Source organism: Pestalotiopsis fici (genome assembly GCF_000516985.1).
Source record: "Pestalotiopsis fici W106-1 unplaced genomic scaffold PFICI_Scf_2, whole genome shotgun sequence".
In the NCBI taxonomy this organism is placed as follows: domain Eukaryota; kingdom Fungi; phylum Ascomycota; class Sordariomycetes; order Amphisphaeriales; family Sporocadaceae; genus Pestalotiopsis; species Pestalotiopsis fici.
This window is the reverse complement of record NW_006917092.1, coordinates 962,507-984,756: the sequence shown is the minus strand read 5'-3', so window position 1 is coordinate 984,756 and position 22,250 is coordinate 962,507. Positions and strand designations below refer to the sequence as shown.

Below are 22,250 nucleotides of genomic sequence, written 5' to 3'. Positions count from 1 at the left end.
CGTCTCGTAATCAATTGGCATTTGGCCGTGAATAAAGGAATAGGAATTTACGTAACAGATATTCCAAGTTGTCACAATATAGTTTTGCATACAATGCCGTGGGAAGCGAGAGATCGATCGATCGATCGATCCAATCATTGGCGCTCTGTCCAGGGAGATGAACACAGGTTTTCTAGAATGTATGAACATGGCCGACCATGCTTTATTCGCAGCTGTGATTGGATTCAAGTATGGTAGCGGCAGCAACACATCCGACAGTGTCATATTGAAGTTACCCGGCAACTTGGCTCCTGGATGGAGACGAACCCAAACTCTGGGTCAAGTTGAAAAGTATGTAAAAGCTGAAGTCAATCCAAGTCTTGAGCGCTGATTGGTCGCGCAATACTCTCATCATAAATCAGAACACCAAGTCACGGCAAATGCGGCAAATCACATGAATGTTCATTGAAAGCCTCTGCGCATATTCATACTTGCCCGTGGAGTGTATCTGTTCAAGCGGCCACCGCTGAACATCAAATGTAGGGGGAGCTAATGAAGATATAAGGAAGGGCTATTGTCGGGCATGGAAGTGATTTCACAAATCAAATTTTCATCCAAAAGAATAAAACCTGATTGGTTTCAATTCTGCTAGAATATTTCAAGCAGCCATGGCAAATTCTAACACAGATTCGAGGGCAAACTTGCAGAAAGCATTTGACAAGAGCAAGGCCCTCTTCTTCTTGGATATCACACCACCCAACAAAATTGAACCAAAGACCAAAGTCATCGCGTACATACCCAACTATATAGCAGATGTCGAGGACAGCAAAAACGCCCTTGTTACTGCCAAAATCTTACCGTATCGAGAAAAGTTCGCCGAAGGCCCTGAGAACGTTGTCAGGAGGTTCCGGAATAAGGAGCTGCAATGCATGTCATCATAACTCGCAATCTCTCCCGTGCTAATAATCATTTTGGCAAATTCCCAGTTTACGCGCCCTTTGGCAAGAATCCTCTCACATCGCAAGGCGCAAGTGACGCAGAGAAGAACAACCCTTTCCCAAAATTTCCAAACGGTGTTGTCCTGAGGTTTTTCATTCTACCTAATGGCAATACTTATGGCACAGGTACCATTGTTGGAGTGGCGGAAGGCGCTGAAGCCTCTCCAGACAAGCAAGCGACGGGTCCGTTTTACACCATCTCAATTTATCACGTGGATACACCCGTCCAGAAAGTCTTCCAGGGTGTCAAAGATGTCGACTGCCGCATACAGTATGTCGCCACTAGCGGTATGGCCCCGGTTAGGAGCGGCGACCTATGAATGTATAAAGAAAGATCAGTCACGTAGCTGACACTCACGATCAACTTGGAGCAGTAGTCGAGAGTAATGGTGATCAGAATGCCAGGGCAACGGGTCACAAAAGTTTTGGTTACTTAGTCATTCGGAAACGCACCCTTCGTTATGCAGCTTTCACAATACTAGTTCTTTATAAGATGATCTTTCTCAGTATTACCCGTTCCTAGTGCCGTCGAATTCTCAGACCTTTTTCTACGCACCTACAGAACACATTCACTTTATGCTTTCGAAAGGCCAAGATCAATATTGCGGATGGTGCGGTCCGAACAGTGGCAATTTGACTTGATTTGAATATGGCCTTGAAGTCTTGAAAATTACCAGTACATCTATGCAACTTGTCCACACAGCGTGTAATCGTACGAGTGCGGATAATTTGTGCCCGTGAGCCAATCCATCAGCTGGAGGGCCTCATGACTAGATTTCCTGCTCCCGAGAAACTTCGCCGAGGGCGCGCCCGCGCGCTCAGAAATCTCGAGCATACACGTGGGGTCTTCCCGGTGGTAAAAAGTGTAGGACCAGGCAGACTTGTAACCATTTACTTCCGTGCACGGTGGCGCCGCAAAGTTGGCAACGACTCGGTATAGCAATAGTTGTGCAGAGATGAGATTGTACAGACGCATCCTCCCCTTGACCGCAGCGAAATTGAATTCGCATATCAAATCGAGGTCGGTCGCATGCGCCTGTAAAGCCCTGACCGACCCCGAGAACCTGTCGTCAGCCACCTGCAGACCCACGGGAGTATTGTTGGCGCCGACGTCGTCCGCGTAGAACCACTCCGCATCGCTCCACTCAACTTCAGCACCATCCCCGTCCTTCAGCACAGCCCATCGCGTTGTGAAGTGTTTCCGGAGGCAGTACGGGTCGTGCTCCAGATTGACGCGACCCATGACATCCATGGAGACGGGACGCGTACAGCTTCCTCCAACTTGTAAATTTGGCGACGAGCATTTCTGTCCATGTACCATTCCATAGTCATGGCCGCGTTGGATTGTACTTTTGGGCCTCAGCTCCTCGTCGTTGTCCTCTTCATCGCTATTTTCTTCATCGCTATCCTTCATTATCAGTCGTGCACCAAATATCAAGGCCTTGTCCGCCACCGGGTAGCTGATTTCGGACAAAGATTGGATATCTGCCGGGGCTGGATTCCGGCCGCCATCACGGGAGAATTGACGGAATCCTAGTAATAGGTTTTGCATGACCAGCTTCTTTTCTTTCTTATTGACTAGGCGGTATTAGAATTATTGCTTGGCCATTCCGTCGTGCTAGACACAGAGGGGGTTAAGGGGGAGAACTTGCGTTGATTGAAAGCTTGGATTGGATCATCGGCTCTCGACATGGTCGACATCAGTCTGCAGTAGTCCTGAGTGAGAAGATTGATGCCACTCGTAGTAGAGCCTCGATTGAACGTTTTGGGACTTTGGGCTTTGTGACTCGTGTCTTGTCATTGCTTGACGTTGAAGCCTTGGGGCTGGCCTTTGGTTTTGATTCTTGCTTAGCCATGGCGGATGGGTCTGTACTGTGAGTACGGCAGGCGTACAGATGGACAAGGCGGCGTGAGAGAGATGGACTTGGTTAAATACCTGTATATGTGGTCTTGAGTATGGGTGAGATACAAAGGAAAAATGAGGAGTATTGGGAACAGTCTTTCAAGCGCTCTAACAAAGACGGTCGTTGAGCGATGTTCGAGAAGAAAGGCGGCGGACTTTACCTTTGAATCATGAGGCCAGCACATCTCTATGCGTCTCCGTCATGACGTCGGACACTCTGGCATGGTAAATTTGCGATACAATCTTCTAAGCTGCAGCTTTGTCTTGAACAGAGGGCATATACGAGTCCTGGGCATCTGAAAAAACCGTATTAATGAGTGGAATCGTTTTGCCGGCAATCGCTAGTGATACACCACTGTCGCTCGTTGGTAGATCCAACGATGGTATGCTGGACATGGTAGGCACTCGGGGACGATTATTCAATTTCGAAGACAATGGCTCGCTAATGGGAAAGATCCAGACAGTTATGCTCACCTTGGTGCTAAGAAAGCTAAGGTTTTATTGTGCGCTGTCAGTGGTCACTAGCGTAACACCATCTCGAGTTACCCGCTAAAAACCACGTGTGTGCTCTGTACCTTACACCCATTAACGGGGCTCGTGCTAGGTTAGCCCCGGATGACTTGATGCAGGGAACCGTCCATACCTATTCCTTATTCCGTAGTGCTTCCATTTAACACTACTCTAATATTACCATTACTTGGGTTTGCCTGCAGTATCGTGATCAGATAACCAGCGACAACATCCTTCGACGGGGTCAATATCCAAGCAATGAGTCTGCGCGGAGATTCTTGTTTAGTTACCCATGTCCGTCACCCTCGCCAATGAGATGCAGCCATGTCTCCAAGGGCTGTCAGTCAAGGCCTGCATTGCGTTGAACCACGTGATGATAGGTGCATCTTCGCAGCGGCGTCATTGGCAGGCAGGCGCGGGTAGACATGTATGTAATCAGTTCATGTTTACCCCTCAATAACAGCCAGGTCAGTCCCTCCTCCACCTCAGCAGTCATCGCCACACCCGCGCTCAATATGCCCATCGAACGTTGAACCACACGATGCCTCGTCATGTGGCTGCTTTCGTTGCTAGAGGACGGACAGCCGTTGCTGACCAAATTCCTCGACGACATCCCACCCTACGCTATCCTATCACACACTTGGGGCAAGAATGAAGAGGAGGTCAGCTTCGAGGATCTAAGGCGAAAGGCCCCGAGCACAACCAAGGGATACGGGCACGACAAAATCCAATTCTGCGGCAAGCAGGCTGCTGCAGATGGTCTCAAGTATTTCTGGGTCGATACGTGTTGCATCGACAAGCGCAGCAGCGCTGAGCTCCAAGAAGCCATTACTTCCATGTACAAGTGGTACCAAAAGGCGGCTCGCTGCTATGTCTACTTGCGCGACGTGAAATTTGACAAGCACGATCCGGGTGCATGGAAAGACTCCTTCCGGAGAAGCAAATGGCACACACGTGGCTGGACGCTACAGGAACTTCTAGCACCATCCTCTGTTGAGTTCTTCGATGTCGACTGCAACCGGATTGGCGACAAAACATCCCTCATCAGACTCCTCCATGACATTACGGGTATTCCGATGGAGGCGCTGAATGGCCGGCCATTATCCACATTCAGCATCGATGAACGTATGTTATGGACCGAACTTCGCGAGACAACCCTCAAAGAGGACAGGGCATACTGCCTACTTGGAATCTTTGGTGTGTCCATGTCAATGCGCTATGGTGAAGGCGTGGAGGCAATGAAGAGGCTTCGAGGCAAGATCCAACGACCTACGTTTATTGGTATGCATGCCTCCTAGAGAAGATCTCCTATGCTCCAGTTCAATTAACGCAACCACAGAAAACCAAGGCGCCCCTTGCAAGATTCCCTTGGGCAGGAATAAAGCATTCGTCGGTCGAGAAAATCTACTTCGAAGACTGTTGCAGATATTACCGCCGAGTAGCGAACCTCAAGATTGCCAACGAATAGCGATTGAGGGTCTTGGGGGCATTGGTAAAACCCAAATTGCACTTGAAGCTGCATTCCAATTGCATGAAACATACCCCGACTGCGCTGTCTTTTGGGTTACAGCTGTCACTCGAGCGACGTTTGAGAACGGCTATCGGGAGATCGGGAGAGAGCTTGACATAACTGATATCGACGACGACGAAGCTGATGTAAATGCACTAGTCGTTTCTGCTTTAAATAATCGCTCGAGCAACTGGTTATTGATCATCGACAATCTTGATGACATGGACATGTTGGCTGCAACTGACAATAACCCCGCGTTATCAAATCATTTGCCATTTAGCACCAAAGGCGCCATCCTCTTCACAACGCGCAACCATGAAGTGACAGTAAATCTTGACGTTGGGCTTGATCAAACAATCACAATCGAAAAAATGTCCGAGTCCGAGGCTATGAAGATGCTGAAAGAAGGCCTCAAGGCGAGGCAAACTCGAGATCAATACAGTACCAAAGTATTGCTTGAGCTTTTGGCTCATTTGCCGCTGGCAATAAAACAGGTTCGTGGTCAATCTCGTCTAACCGTCCTCTACGTATCTATTGGTTGGATAAACAGATATCATTACTCACCTATCGGGAATGTCACCCGCAATTTTGCCCCTGTGCATCGGATCCCTAGATGGGCAACTACTGACATGATCTGTGGTGTAGGCTGCGGCTTACATGGCACGCACGGGCATGACGACCAAGCAATACTTAGAAAGCTATCGTCGCTCTGATACAAGCCGCATCACCTTTTTGAATCGAAATTTCGCAGATCGAGGCCGACACCAAGAGACTGCCAACCCGATCTCGCAGACCTGGCTGGTATCCTTCGATCACATCAAGAAGCACCATCCCTTGGCAGCGAGGTATCTTAATCTCATTTGCTTTCTTGCGGAGGAGGACATCCCGCTAGAACTGTTTCCGGAAGAAGATCTGGAAACTAACCAAAGGGAGGAAGCGATTGGTGTCCTTTTGGGATATTCTTTCATCACGGAGCGAGACGATGGAGACTCTTTCGATATCCACCGACTGGTGAGATTGGCGACGCGCAACTCGATGGAGCAGACTGATGCCGATGAATACCTGACAATCATAGCAGAAAAGCTCTTGCAACAGTACCCTTACCCCGAACGTGGAAACATATACATCTGCATGAGGTATACACCGCACGTTGAAGCGGTCCTAAGTTCTAAAGGAACAAATCTTGATCCAGAGTGCAAGGAAGAACTTCTTGAGAGACTGAGCAACTATACCAAACTGCAAAAAGACGACATAGCGCTGAAAATGCATCAAGATGAATTACGATTGCGCCAAGAAGAGCTTGGTCCAACACACGAGGATACACTCACTAGCATGCATAGCTTGGCACTTTTGCTCGCGGCTCTGGGGAGACACAACCAGGCCCAGCAAATACTTCGACATGTAACACGACTGCGAGAGGAGCAGATTGGGCCCAGACATCCTGATACGCTTTCAAGCTTGGATTCTCTAGGAAACGTCCTCTACGATATGAGGAGGTATGAGGAAGCAGAACAGATTCATCGACGATCGCTATACCGGCGCCAATTGAGGTTTGGAATCAAGCATATTGAAACGCTATATACAATGAACAATTGGGCACTTGCGCTTGGTGCATTAGGAAGACATGAAGAGGCCGAGAAGGTCCATCGCCAAGAATGGCATCTCTGTAAAGAGCTACTCGGGGAAGGGGATCCCGAGACGTTATACAGTATGAACAACCTGGCACTCATGGTCATGAAGCTTGGGCAATACGAAACAGCAGAAGAATTACTTCGAGATTGTTTAAATCTACGCCGAAAAGAGCTTGGACCGACACATCCTGATACTCTAGTCACCCTGAACAACTTGGCGCTCGTACTAGGAGAACTAGAGGAGTTCGAAGAGGCAGAAAGCATGCATCGGGAGGAATTACAACTTTTTCGAAAAATAATGGGCCCAAAGCACCCTGACATACTTATTAGTATGAGCAATCTGGCCGCTGTCCTTGAGAGAGCAGGGAAAGACGATGAAGCGGAAGAAATATTTCAAGCAACAGAAAGGCTCAGGAAAGAAATCGAAAGCCCAACAACCCCCAGTAACAAGAGTGGTACAGATATGGATGTTATTATCTCCATGTACGATGACCTAGAGGCAGAGGTGAAAGCTTAGTGGAGGAGGATTGTAAATAGGAGAATGAAAACCTTGGTATATATAGCAGATGGCCGGATCGATTCCATGTTCGTACAACAATGAGTCTGCACCGCTCGTAAACTTGCTGTTTTCACACTCTTGGGTGGTCATGATTTTACCGGCGGAGAACATGTCGGTCCATCGCTCTGGGAAGTCATCGCAAGTCGACACGAGCGTTGATGAAGTGCCAGAACGTCTGAATGGAATGCTTGATGCTAGCTGTCGCAGTGTGATCCTCGTCGGGTTTGTTCGTACTCTATGAGCTCAGAGAGTCTGATTAAGGCGTAACTTGCGCGAAAAGACCTAGAAACCAGATCGAAAACGCATTGCCTGATGTTAGAGTCAGGGAGCCACCCTGTGGAAACCGATGTTGTTTGTCGCCAGTATCGGCCAATCAATGTCGCTTTGTTGTCAGCCCGCAAAAAGGTCTTCTGTGGGGGATGATTGTTTGTCATTTTATTTTTCGGATATACGGAACTTATATAGTTTTTCATTCTGGACCACGAGCTGGACCACATTCATTACAATGGGCAAATGCTACATGAATGTCACTCTCGCTTATGAATATCTGCCATGGCATTCGACGTGCACGATCGCGCAACCAAGCTATCCTCCTTCAGCGTGACGACAGTCCGATGCCAAGCGATCTTTGTTTGCTGCCATCTAGAAAACCCCTACCATGCCAATAATAGAAGTTTATTTCGTGTTATGGGGAGGAGTCGATAAGGAGTCAGGGCCACTCTAAATCCAACATACCCCTGCTGCGCCAACCAGGATACTACTGGATGCGGAGCAATATAGGATAGACGAGGAAAACGTAACTATTTCTCCTAGCGGCAGCAGTAGCATGCCCTTTGCCGAGCAGAGATGAATGACTTGACTTGATCCTAGTGATGCTTGATGTATATTTCTCGAGCGTTGAAGTAATTTTGCTCGTTTTGTTCATGCAGAGTGCAGACCTGTGTGACGATAGTAATGCTGTAGGACATGTGTAAGCGCATTACTCAACTGTCAGTACATATGTCAAATGGATGAAATTCCGGTCGGAGTACCCGGCCTGGGTCAGGGGTCTGATTTGCACGTCTACTTGAATCTATCCTTCACTGTTCTTGGGTGAATGATACGTCACAGGTTATCAAATAGGAAGAGCACAAAAGGTTTGCCGCCTGAACCTCGGTGATGTTGGAATCTAGACGTCGCATGTTAGTGGAGATGGGCACTGGCTACAGCGGCTCTCGCCGAACAGAATCTGAACCTGTAAGACTCCTGATAGGCCAAGTTCAGACGGTCGCAAGCTGATCGGATGAATATTTATCATGACTCGAGGATCATGAATGCCCCTACATGACTATAAGCTACATCCCTTCCCCTTAAGAGCGACAAATATTCACGGCATTTCCTTGCATTTTGCTGCTGATTGACCCGTGCCGCGAACATCCTGGCTCAAATCACCGACTTGGGCTTGGGGGTCCACTAACTGTAACCCGGGGTTGGGGCTCTTCGGAGTGACCCAGTAGTGGGCGATTTTAGTGCCCGTTTCCGATCATAGCGCCCTCCTGTTTAATTTGTGTACCACCTGAGGGGCGTCGCAAGTTTTTTCTTTGCGCGTAACCAACAACGGCTGTTGGCTGGATCGCACCCATCCACATTTCCAGCATTCAGATTGATTGATGAGAGTGGCAGTCTTCTGGAAAACGCGATGCTACTCAGAGCCACATTGGGCAATCCACAATCCCTCTCAATTGAGCGCAACTGGCTGCTCGGCCGAGGAGCCGACATGAGCTTCCAATCTTTCTTTGTGTCAGTCGGACCGAGATTTTCGAGGGTTCGCTGATGACAAGATGCACTCCAAAATGGAGTCGCCCGATCGGATGAGACTCGATAGAAACTAAGCTCTGGGATCCGACTGACAATACTACTGACCATCCAGCTTTCGCTTCATGCCGACAACAGACCTTTCCTTTAGCATTATGCTTACGTATTCTTCCCCGGGCCACCAACTCTTTGTTTGCAGTCGGCGCCGTGCCTGTGCTGGCTTCCGCCTCCAAACCAAGTGCACCTGAAGTCTTGGCCGTAGACCCCTGCCGGTGGACCCCGTTTCACTATCGCGGCGACCACTCCATCTCGGACGAAGTTGTTTATTTGAGTCCTCGGCGTGCCAAACGTACCCACCTGAATCATATAAACGGCGCCGCATTCGTCAACTTCCAATATCGGCGCATGGCCGTTGAAGCTAACCGAGAACCACATCCTCGGAATGACGAGGTCAGGTATAGCTCCGCTACTCATCTAGCAACGACTCTAGACCCAACCCAGCGGTCCACTCTGGCAGACAATACTAATCTTCAGCTCCATGATTGGATCGTGCATGGCCTCAGCCATGGTTTGGAGGGTATGAGGCTCCGTTCTGGAATACCGGCATCGCGTCATGGTGTGCCGGTTCTCGTGAGCCTCCTCCTGAGTTTGCCAAGGCCCAACATGTATAACTATACCCGGAGGAATCCTCTCCTTCAGTCATGTCTTTGTTTCTTTAGCAAACTTTCGGTTCTTCCAATAAGGAATATTCTTCATTCTCAAGTCGTTTGGTCTCCAAACGCGTCCTTTCTCTCCAGGCCTTGACGGCTTTTTTTCATTCATTTCTTCCAATACTCTCTTTCAACCCCTTTACGACCATGAAGGTCTCTGCTTCGGTTACGGCCACCATGGCGCTAGGCGCCTCGGCCGCTGGCACATTGAACTACACAGATAGCTACACTGGAATCTCCTTTTCAGGATACAGCGATGGAAAGGGCTATCTTTTTGGTATGGCTCTGCCCGAGACGGTCGGCACCGACGCCATCATCCAGCTCGTTGCCCCGGCCACCGATGGCGCAGGTTGGGCCGGTTTTGATTTCGGTGTCGAGATGGCCAACAAGCTGCTGCTGTGTGCTTGGCCCAACGGTGACTCCATCGTCACGGCAGCACGCATTGCTACTACATACGCCAACCCTACAGCTTACACAGGCGATGTATCATTCTACCCCATCGAGGATGGTACCTATGTCAATAGCACTCACTACTCGGCAACCTTCCTCTGCTCCGGGTGCATCACAAACGATGACGATACCTTCCTCACCACCGATACAAACGCCATCCTCGGATGGGCATACTCGGACACTGCCCCGACAACCCCCAGCGACACTTCTTCCGCCTTGAACTACCACTCGGCTGGTTTCGGTGGTTTCGGCATGACTCTATCGTCCGCCATGAACGCCAACTACGACACATGGGCCGCTCTGGCAAGCTCGACTGCTTCGTACCCTGCCGCTTCGACCGGAAGCAACTCCACCACTGGCGGTAACTCCACCACTGGCGGCAACTCGACCACCTCTCACAGCGTCACTTACGCCGACGAGAGCTACGACTACATCATTGCCGGCGCCGGTCCCGCAGGTCTCATCGTTGCTGGCAGACTTGCAGAGTCTGGTGCTTCGGTTCTGCTCATTGAGCGTGGTGGTGCCTCTACTTACTCCACTGGTGGTGATGCTACTGTCTCCTGGAACAGCAGTGTTACTCAGTACGATGTCCCTGCCGAGGCCTACTACCTTTCCAGTGCCTCGCAGACTGACGAGTACTGCACGGACACTGCTTCCATGGCTGGATGTATCCTGGGTGGTGGTGGCATGGTCAATGCCCTGATGTACGTCAAGCCTCAGGACAAGGACTTTGATGACAACTGGCCCACCGGCTGGCAGTCCTCTGACGTTTCCGATGCTGCCGACCGCCTCTACGCCCGCAGCTCCGGTACCATCAACCCTTCTGCCGACGGTCAGCGATACGACCAGGGCGCCTATGATGTGCTTTCGACCTTCTTGAGCGGCAACGGTTTCACCTCTGTTGACGCCATCGAGCAGCCCAACGAGAAGAACGACGTATTCTCGCACCCCCCGTGGCTCATCCAGGATGGTATGCGTGGCGGACCCGTCAAGTCTTACCTCCCCCTTGTTGAGAACCTGTCCAACTTCAAGCTGAGCCTGAACACCAAGGTCGTTCGCGCTGTCCGTGACAGCACCTGGGTCTCTGGTGTCGAGGTTGAGCTCGAAGATGGATCTTACCAGATCATCAACGTTACCGAGTCTACTGGAAAGGTCATTCTCGCTTCCGGTGCTCTGTCCACTCCCAGAATCCTCTTCTACAGTGGTATTGGACCCACTGAGCAGATTGAGGCTGTCCCTACCGACATCACCCTGCCTGACTCCTCCGAGTGGATCAGCCTTCCCGTCGGACAGGGCATCAAGGACCACACCATCATCACCATCACCCTCGCTACCAAGACTTCCCTGAGCGCCCTCGCTTCCACCAACTTCACGTCTCCTGATGATGAGTCCGTCGATCTGTTTGCTCAGGGCTCCGGTCTCTTGACCCAGGGTGGACAGCGCCTCAACTTCTGGACCTCTGTCGTCTCTCCCAGCGATGGACTCACCCGCTACATGCAGGGCACTTGCAACTCTCCGTCTGACGACACCATCAAGATCAAGCTCTACGTTACCCACGGTCTGACCTCTTCCACTGACCTTGTCCTCGACTCGACTGGCGCGTCCACCACGCTCTCTGGCTCCCCTTGGCTCCAGACCCAGGGCGATATCGAGGCTTACCAGGTCATGTTTGACCGCCTCATTGAGATGACCAGCGCCTCCAACTCGACCTTGACCCTGCAGTACAGCGATGGAACTACCGTGTCTTCCAACGTCACCGGCTCTTCTTACTACGAGGACGTTTCGTCGACCTACACCACCGGCTCCCACTTTGTTGGTAGTGCCAAGATGGGATCTGACGATGGCCGTACTGACAACGGTACTGCTGTTGTTGACCTAAACACCCAGGTCTACGGTACTGACAACCTCTTTGTCGTTGATGCTTCTTTCCACCCTGACCTGCCCACTGGTAACACCCAGGCGATTGTCATGTAAGTATTGAATGTGTAACATGTTTGAACGAAATCGATAGCTAACTTTCGACTCACAGGGTTGCCGCCGAACAGGCCGTCAGCAAGATTCTCGCCCTCAGCGGTGGCAGCGTCAGCAGTGGCAACGGCACCACCACCGGCTCTTCTGGTAGTGGAAGCTCTTCCGACAGCGGCAAGGGCAGCAAGTGCAAGCGCGCCGCCAAGGCCCGCCGCGAGGCCGCCATCAAGGAAAGAGATCTCAAGGAGAAGGCTGCTGCCTCGACGCGGAGACAGATCCGTGGTCTCATTCGCAAGCCTTACAACAAGAGAATGGCTAGCCGCCGCACCACTCTGGGCCACATGTAAAAGTAGCATGGGCTGATCACGAGCTTGTTCGTTTTGTTGTTTCCATTTTCTGCATTCAATCGCATGGCACCGGTGGGCTAGGAGGGCAAGCTATGGCATTTGCTTTGGATATTGCATTGGCCGGCGGTGTTGGCTTATTTGTTTCAACTGTAAATATTATCGTAGATTCTCTGTACAATGACTATCTTGTTCATTACAATGTCACCTTCGCCTCCACATCGTTCTACCTGGTGTGCCAAGTTCTATCTTCCTTCGACAGGTGTCCTTGAGCTGATAACCGACCACAGTGATTCTTCTGCTGCTCCTGAACCCTGGCTGATCTCAACCAACGAGTGGCAACCAGTCATCCCCTTTGCTCCGTGATCTTCCCGGGTTACTCTTTCCGTTGAAGCTATCACTATCGACAGTCGGCTGCCCATCGTTGGTTCGACTGAGCCTCCCAGATTGTCTCTCGGTTATTTTGGTTTATACACTCGTGATGCTTTTGCCCAATAGTTGACAGTCCGGGGGCAGTGCCTATCATATGGTCGTCAGCAAGTTTCCTGCTGGTACCCATCCCATTACAGGTGATTATTGACATCATTACACGTCATACCAGTTCATCTCCGGAACTGTTTGTCGTTTCAGCCTTGCAGTCAGGGTTTCATACTTGAGTTCTCTGGATCAACTGATATTGATATTGCAACCTTCGAGATTTTCCGCACCCTTTGTTATCATAGCCTCGACAAAGACGCAGTCCTTGGGGTTGAGGAACCTTTGGTCAAGTTGTTCATCTATGTACATGGTGTTGTTCAGTATAATCAAAGCTTGTCAACTTTGCCCTCTTCTTGTGATAATGTGTGAAGTTTGAGTCGATTTGGACGTGATCTAAACCAAGATTGCTGCAATCAAAATGGGGTGACCTCATTATTGTAAACATTGCTTCCCATAACGCATATTGTGTACTCCCCACGACCCTTGCTGTCGCTATTGGCACCCTCGTGGGTCTGTTGTCTTGGTGATTGTCCTAGGTATCTACACCCCCGTTGGCTTCGACTGCCAACAGGTGTGTCAGGTCCCCCCTTGGAATTGTGCCCACGCGGGCCCAGCCTGTGATTCTGCCACTCCAAATCGCCCTAGGCTGCAGATCTCACGATGGCTTCTGACTGGCCGGAATCCAGGTGACTAACAATCAGCCGCAGGACCCGCGAGGGGTTTCACAAGTATAAAGTATTCCTCCAGTCCCAGCCTTGGAGTTTTCTTTTTTTCCCCTTCTCCTCTTCCTCCATCACCACAACCAACAGGTGGCACATCAAAACATCACAACCCCCATCATCTCCCACCCAGGCATCACAGCCTTCCCTCACCCATCAGTCTGTCATCTTCAGACACTTGCGGATGTATTCCGGTACTCCCTGGATGTACTCTAGTACTCCCTCTTTTACCCTTCTTCACTACTGCTATCACAGCACGGGCGGCCCACCACTCCGCGTAACGATTCGGCTGCCTACTTGGGCGCCCAATGGATCTGACGTCGATTTTGCACCACATACCAGACCATGGCGACCAGCGACAAGAGATTCTGTTGAAGTACAGCAATTTCGATATTCGCAGTGGAATGCCGAACGAGATTCGAAAATACACAAACCTGGACGGCTCCCAGTTGCAAGCGGTCCATCGGCTGTTGACAAAGACTGCCCCGGTAGCTCACTGAGCAGTAAGTCTTATGTCTTCTCCCTACTGTTTCTATCCCCCAGATTTGTTTTCTTGATTTCGTACAACCTGTTTGTCTGCTTGTCACTTTGAAGACTCGGCAAACACTTTTTCATCTTCTCCCTACCCTGAACATTCATCACCATATATCCGTTGGGACATTTCTCATCAGTCATCCGAGCGTCACCTCAAACATGGGATCAGTTTTCCCACATCTTCTTCTTCGTCCCACGTTTCGAATCTTGTCCGATCGGTCGAGTACAATATCACTTCCAATTTTCCCCCCGCCTACATACGGCTGTTTGGCAAGTGCTGGTATGCTACATATGCATGTATGTATTTGCTAGCAACTACCATTCGTACCCCACCCAAAACTATTGCACACACATGCATCGCATAATGATTGTGCATGCATGTGGCTCCTGCACTATTTGGTACATAGTTACCTACCTTCTGCAAAATAGTTTGCAAGTGCACATGTGGTCCGTGTTTAGGCAACAGTCCATGTTGGTGGTCCGTGTTCCTACCCAAACTGATCACAACCCCCATAACATGGTCACTGCCTCTGTTACACCTCCTTCCCTCAAAGCTTCCCATATCAGTGTCAGAGCACTCCAATTTCCATGTCCACACACCAGAGTTGTTTACATCACCACGCAATTCAGCTTTCTGTATAGATTCACATAAACAAAGAGAATAATTCTAATCATTGTCATCTATAATAGCCCTGTCGAATGTACGACCAATCAGAAAATTAAAAAAAAAAACCAGAAAAACAAAACAAAAAAAATCCCCTTGACATTTACCGGGCAACCGGAATGTCGGGCCCTCAGGGTTCAGGTCCCCCCAGCCTTGGCCACTGGCCTGGCAAGGTACGTTTTAGCCTTGCGTCGTCCATTGATTATTCCATTCCAACTTTCCAATCTGGTCTCAAGAGCTGCGGATTGGTTGAGCCTCACCTGCGCAATCAGCTGCCAGCTAGCCCAGCGCAGCCTTGCCTTGCCTTCCCTGCCCCACTAAACTGCAACTTCCGTCCTATTTTGCAGCTTAGTCTATTTCTTCTGGACTTTGCAATCCGTCCCATCTCTCTTTTCCATCCTTCCTCCATTTCTTTCGTGCTGTTTTCTCTTCTCAACAGTTACGAGACAAAAATCACACACCGATTCTTTTGCATGAAACCCGCATCCACAAGCTTGTGTCTGGACATTTCTGATCGTCTTGAAATCCTTTTTAGACCTCAAATACTTCCATTCCACTGCAACTTCCATCTTTTCCGTCAGAAGTCATCAATTGACCGAACAACCTTCACCATCAACCCCCTCGGATTGGCCTCTCACGTTCGCATCAGTCCACTTGACTAACATCATGGACTCCCAGGACCTGCATGACACGGTGGCCGACCATGTCAACTTCGTCCCTCTTCGGGACAACGGTTGGCAGGGACTCCCAGACCTGCCAACCGCGGGAGAGTTGAACCCCCCCTGGAGTTCGGGAGACATCTCCCAAACCGTCATGGGAGTGTTGGGACGAAACGATATCACGAGGGCATACGGGTCCAAGGATCACTACCTTGAGACCCACTATCGTCTCAACAGAGAGGAAGGCGTGGCATTCCTCCGATCCGGAGTCAGAGAGTTCAAGGAACAACCTTGGATGGGAGACACTGAGACCACCATGGTCTACACCAAGGTACGTCAATCACACTCATCCTTCTTGACTCGAAAACCGGTCACTAACATCTCTCTCTGTTGTAGGTAGCTGTCAAGGGCTACCTGATGTCAGCCCTTGGGCCTGTCTGTCGCTTGCAGTTCTCGACGGAGCGAGCTGGCAAACGCATCCAATGGTCCGTCAGCTCAAGGCTGACACCCGGTACTGTCGTCGCGATCTCAACAGCGACCGACAGCTTTCGAAGCCTGTGCTCGACTGCCGTCGTAATGGGACGTAACATCGAGGACTTGGCCAAAAGTCCCCCCACAATTGACATTAAGTGGGCGGAGACGGAACAGATGGTCTTCGACCCCACAGAGGAGCTCGTCATGATCGAGGCCCGAAGCGGCTTCTATGAGGCGGTTCGGCATACCCTCGTCGGACTGCAACATGTTGCCAGGTCAAACAGCCCACTCCTCAAATATCTCGTCGAGGGGAGCATGCAGGATAATTCCCCTCAATTCATCAAAAACAATGGCCGAATGGATCTCACGTCGATCTTGCACCACATACCAGACCACGGCGACCAGCGGCAAGAGATTTTAAACAAGTACAGCAATTTCGACGTCCGCGGTGGAATGCCAAACGAGATTCGAAAATACACGAATCTGGACGGCTCTCAGTTCCGAGCGGTCCATCGACTGTTGACAAAGGAGCTCGCCATTTGCCAGGGTCCACCTGGAACAGGCAAAACATACACGTCTGTCCAGGCTCTTCAGTGCATGGTCAACAATCTCACCGCTGGTATGAGAAAGAATCCAGAGGACGTCATTGTGGTAGCCGCTGAGACGAATCATGCTGTTGATCAGATCTTGACCCACTTGATCAAGGCTGGAGTTAGCGTGGTTCGGCTTGGAAGCCGAACTCGAGATGAGGATATCAAGGGGTTCAGTCTCTTCAATCTCCGCCGGAACGTCAAGTCTGTCCAGAGTCGTGACTACAATAATGTGAACGCAGCTCGACAAAGGATTATCCGCGACATTGAACTGGCGGTTGCAGAGATTTTCTCAAAGGAGCTCCTGGACCCATCTGTCTTGCACGAGTACGGAATCATCACCAAGGACCAGTTCGACTCCGTCTCTGGTGAGTCTTGGGGTTGGATTCCCGCGCCAGGAAGACCAAACGGTATCATGGCTGAGTGGTTGGATAACGCCGCTCGAGACGTCCAGATACACATTAAGCAGTCAGTCTTTGATGTGGATGAGCCGCTGGATGAGCGTCACGACGGAGTAGACACGGCAGAGTGGGAGCTTGATGTCGACGACCCAACCAACGATTCCAGTCCAGACTCCTTTCGCTTGCAAGGTCGATTCGTTGAGATCAAACGCAAGTGGGGTGGAGAGAACCCGGAGAGTCTTGCCGGCAATACACCTATGTTGCTTCGTCACCTCGCAAAGAACGATCTATGGGACATACCCGAGAAGTGGCGCGGTCCAATCTACGAGTACTGGCACAAGAAGTTGTTGGATATTCGATCCGACGCTTTGCTCCGACTTTTTGCCAACTATACTCGCATCTGTAACAATCTGAAGATCAGCGGCTGGAAGAGGGATGTTGAGTGTATCAAGACGAAGGGCATTCATGTCATTGGCTGTACCACAACTGGTCTCTCCAAGTACCGTGGGCTTCTCGCAGCTCTGGAACCCAAGACCCTGCTTGTCGAGGAGGCTGCTCAAAGTCGCGAAGCTCACATCGCCGCTGCACTACTGCCCAGTCTCCAGCAGCTCATTCTCGTTGGGGACCACCAGCAGTTGGTCCCACACTGTGACGTTCCCGGTCTAGCAGACGGATTTCACAACCTCACTGTGTCCATGTTCGAGCGTCTGGTAGAATATTTGCACTTACCATACACCATCCTGAATCAACAACGCCGCATGATTCCCGAGATCAGATCTGTTCTGAACCCTTTTTACCCTGGACTCGGTGACCACCCTGTGGTTATGGACAAGACACTGCGCCCTGATGTTCCCGGAATGCCCGTCAACTTGTACCTCTTCAATCACGACTGGGTTGAGAGTATTGACTTGGAATCCTTCAGCAAGCTCAATACAGAAGAAGCAATGATGGTTGTCCGATTTGCCATCTACCTCTTGCAGAACCAAGTTCGGCCCGAACAAATCACCATTCTGACATTTTATCGTGGGCAGGTCAAGAAGATAAGGAAGCTCCTTCGACAATACATGTTGCCTTTGTTTGGCCCCGAGGTTCATCGCGGTGTCCGTCTAAGTACGGTTGACTCATACCAAGGCGAAGAGAACGACATTATACTGCTTTCACTCGTGCGCAGTAATTTCCGAAAGAATCACGCGGTCGCTGGATTTGTTGGTGACATGAATCGAAGCGTTGTGTCCATCAGCCGTGCCAAGCGTGGTTTCTACATTTTCGGCAATATTGACAATCTCGCATCTGCAACCGAGACCTCGCGTTTCATGTGGGGCAATGTGCAGAGAGTGTTTGAAGGTCTTGGTCGATACAGCCCAGCCGCGTCAAGTCTCCCACTGCGATGTCAGAACCACGGTAACATTACCTACGCTGCAAATGCCGAAGATCTCCAGACTCGACACGGCGGCTGCTTCGAGAAGTGCACCGGCAATTTCCAGCCTTGTGGCCATCAGTGCGAACGACTTTGCCATCCCATGTCACATGACAAGCTCATTTGTCAACACGCCTGTGAGCGAAAGCTTCAATGCGGTCACAGTTGCAGAAATATCTGTGGTGATGACTGCCACTGTGAGCAGAATTGTGCGCAATTCAAGCGATTGAAGTCTTTGCCGACGTCCTCAGACCAAGCAAACTCTGTTAGTCGTTTTCAAGTGGCCAATTCAGCAGAAGACACTGCCGTCAATAGATGGACAAACTGGCAACCATCCAGCGACAGAGTTCTCGAACGTCCTGCTCCATCAATGACACAGACAGTCGAGACTAATACGGGCTTCCACGACACCTTCCGCCCCGTCCGCATCGGGCAGGATGGTCAGAGACTGACAGGCCGACCTATTATCGTCGTCCAGCAGCAAGCCCGATCGCAAGTACAAGTCCTCGACAAGGAGCAGCAGCAGCAGAACGGGATTAGCAGTAATGAGAGTGGCAGCACATCGTCGAGTACTACCCAAAGCGCAACCCGCTTGCAGGCTCCCAGTTCCTTGCCCCAACAGCAGGCCTATTTGTCCGGTGAACATGATGATTCGAGCAACCATGGGCTTTCAGATGCTTTTTTCCAAAAGGTCACCATCAGAGTCAAGCGAGACCGTGTTCCTAATGAGTGGGAAGTCTCGAGTGAAGATGATGAGGAAGATGGAGACCAATATACACAATTGCGGTCGCACAATGAAGACGTTGAGGATCAGGATAACGATGATTGCGAGAGTGACTTGATCACTTTCTGAGACGAAATTGGTTGGGTTTTGAGATGGAATTGGTTGTGTTTTTGAAATGGAATTGGCTGTCAATGGTTCTTGTACATGGGAGAACTGCTCAAAGCAATAGTGTAGAATTACTTGGACAAGGTGGCCTACTTTTCTGGAATGTTTGGCCCAATTGAATGATGAGGAAGACGCCATTCCATAGAAAATAAAGAGCATATGCAAATCATTCTGGAGCAGATCCTCAAGTCCAACCGCTTGCCCAATGTATCGTGTGGACAACTGTGAGAGCGGATCAATCGACGGCTCACGTGTTCTTCAGTGATGCTTAGCATGTTATCCAATATTCCGACATAGAATTCTTTTCGTGGAGATTCTGCGTTGATTTCTAAGAACCAAGAGACCAAAGGCCAAAACTTGACATGGTATGTTCCCACATCTACCCGTACCAGCCGATGCCGCAGTTTGATTGTGGTGACAGAGTTATCAAGCTAGATCCTAACGGACATAGTCCTTCTTGAGCTAGAAGACTAAGCATTTGTTTACCCGGGATCCTTCGATGTGTTGGTAATCAAGAGGTGAATCGTGGTCTAATTCGTTCAGTGCAATTGTGTACCGGGGTGCACTGAGGCGCAGCAAGAGTTTAACCGTTATGCTGGCGATTTGGCTTGATTTCCATCTGCTCACCTGCAAAGACGAGGAGGAACCATCATTCGTAAACATTTGAACATTCCTCTAAAGCCCTCTAAAGCAATTGCAATACGCCATCGAACGATTGAAGAAGAGATCTGCACAATGGCGGAGGAAACACCCAACCGTCCGTAATCTCATTCTAATGTCGCCATGCTGACTGCCCTTTGGCTGACCAAAAGCGTTCATCTATGCAGACATTACCCATACAGAATGGTCAAATATTGCGCCGGCCATGATGCAGCAAATCACTGCTGGTCCCGGCGTCGCGCCTGCTGAACACATGGCCAAACACGGGAATGAGCTCTTGTCCTTTTCCGATGCCACTACCATTGTCGATATGGGTTGTGGCCCGGGCCAGGTAAGACTAGCAATTTTGGGAATGATGGGCCCAAGGCTAAGACGGTGCAGGTCACCAACGCGGTATTGCAGGCTCATGATACGCGGATTCCGGTTTCCGCCAAGGTGATTGGAGCCGACAACAATGCGCAAATGTTGGCTCAGTATAATGCGCGCAAGCAGGCTGAAGTTGACAAGGGCAACACATCCTGGCAGCATGCCGAGACGGTCGAGGTAGATATCCATGATTGCGCCGCCTTTGAGGATGATTCTGTCAGCCATATGCTATGCGGATTTGTCCTCTTCTTGGTCCCGTAAGTATTTCATCGGAGGAAGATATGGCTTTGTGGCAATTTTCTTTTGCACTCTGAGCTCCATGATACCTGAGAAAAGTTGCTAACTCTTCTCGCAAGTGATCCCGCCAAAGCCATTGACGCCATGAAGCGCGTCGTGGCACCTGGAGGCGTGGTCGCCATGTCCTCTCTACAGAGCAGTGAATGGGTCAGGCTATCCATGTACCCATTAAAGGTGCGCCCCGACTTGAAAATGGATATTCCTACCAATGGCTGCTCCTCGGCCGAGGACGTGACTCGGCGCCTTACGATGGCCGGCTTCAAGGACATTGAGGTTGTTGAGATTGAAAACTATCTGGCATTTGACGATTACGACGTGATTTGCCGGTTTCTCTTGACCAAGTTGCCTATGGCGGCGAGAATCATTGCCCAGATGACGAACGAAGAGGTCCTGAAGACGCAGGAGTTGATGATGGCGGACTTGAAGGTTTGGCATCCTATCCTGCCGGCCAAGATGGTTGGAAAGGTGAATGTGGCATATTGTCGCAAATAATTCAAAGGAATTTCAAGACATTCGACTGGGCTGCGTTGGTAGAACATATAGTACGAGGTTGTGTTATCCTGCAAATTTTGAATTTTTGCAAGTGGTTTTAGTATCTCACTGACTGTAGCATCTACTCGACAGACTGCTTTACTTGAGGCAGTGGTGAAGGTGATAATCTTACGTATTGTACATGTTCAAGGCTTAGCTTGGCGCCAAGTGATGATAAATCCACCGTATGAGACGTTACCGGCCAACATAAACGTCCTCGACCTCCTTCCCGGGAAAGTTTGTCAGTCGCCAACAGTCAATAATGGCGGCATCGTCGACAGACTCTAGCACCCCCACGGCGACTATCCCGTTCATCCAATTGTACGGTGAGTCGCCGGCCGCCTCAAAGGTAATGTGCGTAAAGTATTCCACGTCATCCTGTAGGAATCTTGTCTTGGTGCCTGCGTCGTAATCAAAGTCCACGCCGGGGCCCGGCCGGAAAACGCCCTGCGCATCGACCAGAATATGATGCCCATCGTCGGTGAGTAGCGTGTATCGAGCAAACAGCTTGTAGAAAATCTAATGATTGTCAGAACAAAAAAAAAAAAAAAAAAAAAAAAAACCCCTCATGCACCAGTAAGACGGACCTTTTTGGAATGAATGCGCTGAGCCCAATCGGCGCCGCTATTCTCCACCACGATGCCGTTGATCTTTGGACCGCGCACGGTGCCGCGAGCAATGTGGCCGACGGAGCGCGTGACGCCGGTGCCCTGGAGGTTCTCAATCTCGTAGTGGTTGGTCGGGTGCATTTCGGCGACCAGGCGGTATACAAACTCCATGTGCGGCGGTCGCATTGGTGGCACGTCGGGATACAGGGCATTTCCTGGGCTGGTATTGGCCTCGGACGCCATGGTTTGTACCTGTGAAAAATGGGAATTATTTGTCAAGCAGGGGGGGCGATGCCTTGAAAGACTTTGAGGAAGCATGAAATGGCAGCTGATTCCAACTTTGCATCTCCCGTCTCGTTTCTTTCAATGCCTACATATACTGACTACATTCTTGAGATCCTCGGCCTTGTAGAATCCGTATGGCGTCCACGTTGTCGATTGGACTGGACGTGGGGAAAACATTAGCAGGGGTGGTATGTAGTGCTGCAGGGGACAGCAGTCGGAGGTCCAGCGCTAGATCAGCGCGGTACGGGCTGCCAAAAGAAGTATCGCTCACTATCTGCATCATGCTGACAAGGTATAGCACCAGTACGTACCGCAGCCAGGTC

The 22,250-nt window shown here is 50.3% G+C and overlaps 8 protein-coding genes across 8 annotated transcripts; 6 read left to right on the top strand and 2 right to left on the bottom strand.

Annotated features, from left to right (window-relative positions):
* Window positions 1-647: 647 nt before the first annotated feature.
* On the top strand, window positions 648-920 carry PFICI_02486 (uncharacterized protein; the record flags this gene model as incomplete). The annotated part of the gene is made up of 1 exon (XM_007831067.1): window positions 648-920. The coding sequence occupies one exon, from the start codon at window positions 648-650 to the stop codon at window positions 918-920; it is 273 nt and encodes a 90-aa protein (XP_007829258.1).
* A 162-nt stretch (window positions 921-1,082) lies between these two features.
* Window positions 1,083-1,328, top strand: PFICI_02485 (uncharacterized protein; the record flags this gene model as incomplete). Its single annotated transcript, XM_007831066.1, has 1 exon — window positions 1,083-1,328. The coding sequence occupies one exon, from the start codon at window positions 1,083-1,085 to the stop codon at window positions 1,326-1,328; it is 246 nt and encodes an 81-aa protein (XP_007829257.1).
* Window positions 1,329-1,659: 331 nt separating this feature from the next.
* PFICI_02484 (uncharacterized protein) lies at window positions 1,660-2,529 on the bottom strand (the record flags this gene model as incomplete). The annotated part of the gene is made up of 1 exon (XM_007831065.1): window positions 1,660-2,529. The coding sequence occupies one exon, from the start codon at window positions 2,527-2,529 to the stop codon at window positions 1,660-1,662; it is 870 nt and encodes a 289-aa protein (XP_007829256.1).
* Window positions 2,530-3,941: 1,412 nt separating this feature from the next.
* Window positions 3,942-7,048, top strand: PFICI_02483 (uncharacterized protein; the record flags this gene model as incomplete). The annotated part of the gene is made up of 3 exons (XM_007831064.1): window positions 3,942-4,671; window positions 4,739-5,394; window positions 5,546-7,048. The coding sequence occupies 3 exons, from the start codon at window positions 3,942-3,944 to the stop codon at window positions 7,046-7,048; spliced, it is 2,889 nt and encodes a 962-aa protein (XP_007829255.1).
* A 2,693-nt stretch (window positions 7,049-9,741) lies between these two features.
* Window positions 9,742-12,359, top strand: PFICI_02482 (uncharacterized protein; the record flags this gene model as incomplete). Its single annotated transcript, XM_007831063.1, has 2 exons — window positions 9,742-12,014; window positions 12,074-12,359. 2 exons carry the CDS (start codon window positions 9,742-9,744, stop codon window positions 12,357-12,359), a joined length of 2,559 nt encoding a protein of 852 aa, XP_007829254.1.
* Window positions 12,360-15,416: 3,057 nt separating this feature from the next.
* PFICI_02481 (uncharacterized protein) lies at window positions 15,417-19,144 on the top strand (the record flags this gene model as incomplete). The annotated part of the gene is made up of 2 exons (XM_007831062.1): window positions 15,417-15,740; window positions 15,806-19,144. 2 exons carry the CDS (start codon window positions 15,417-15,419, stop codon window positions 19,142-19,144), a joined length of 3,663 nt encoding a protein of 1,220 aa, XP_007829253.1.
* Window positions 19,145-20,045: 901 nt separating this feature from the next.
* PFICI_02480 (uncharacterized protein) lies at window positions 20,046-20,995 on the top strand (the record flags this gene model as incomplete). The annotated part of the gene is made up of 3 exons (XM_007831061.1): window positions 20,046-20,171; window positions 20,222-20,463; window positions 20,563-20,995. 3 exons carry the CDS (start codon window positions 20,046-20,048, stop codon window positions 20,993-20,995), a joined length of 801 nt encoding a protein of 266 aa, XP_007829252.1.
* Window positions 20,996-21,229: 234 nt separating this feature from the next.
* PFICI_02479 (uncharacterized protein) lies at window positions 21,230-21,885 on the bottom strand (the record flags this gene model as incomplete). The annotated part of the gene is made up of 2 exons (XM_007831060.1): window positions 21,230-21,553; window positions 21,622-21,885. The coding sequence occupies 2 exons, from the start codon at window positions 21,883-21,885 to the stop codon at window positions 21,230-21,232; spliced, it is 588 nt and encodes a 195-aa protein (XP_007829251.1).
* Between the last annotated feature and the right edge of the window lie 365 nt (window positions 21,886-22,250).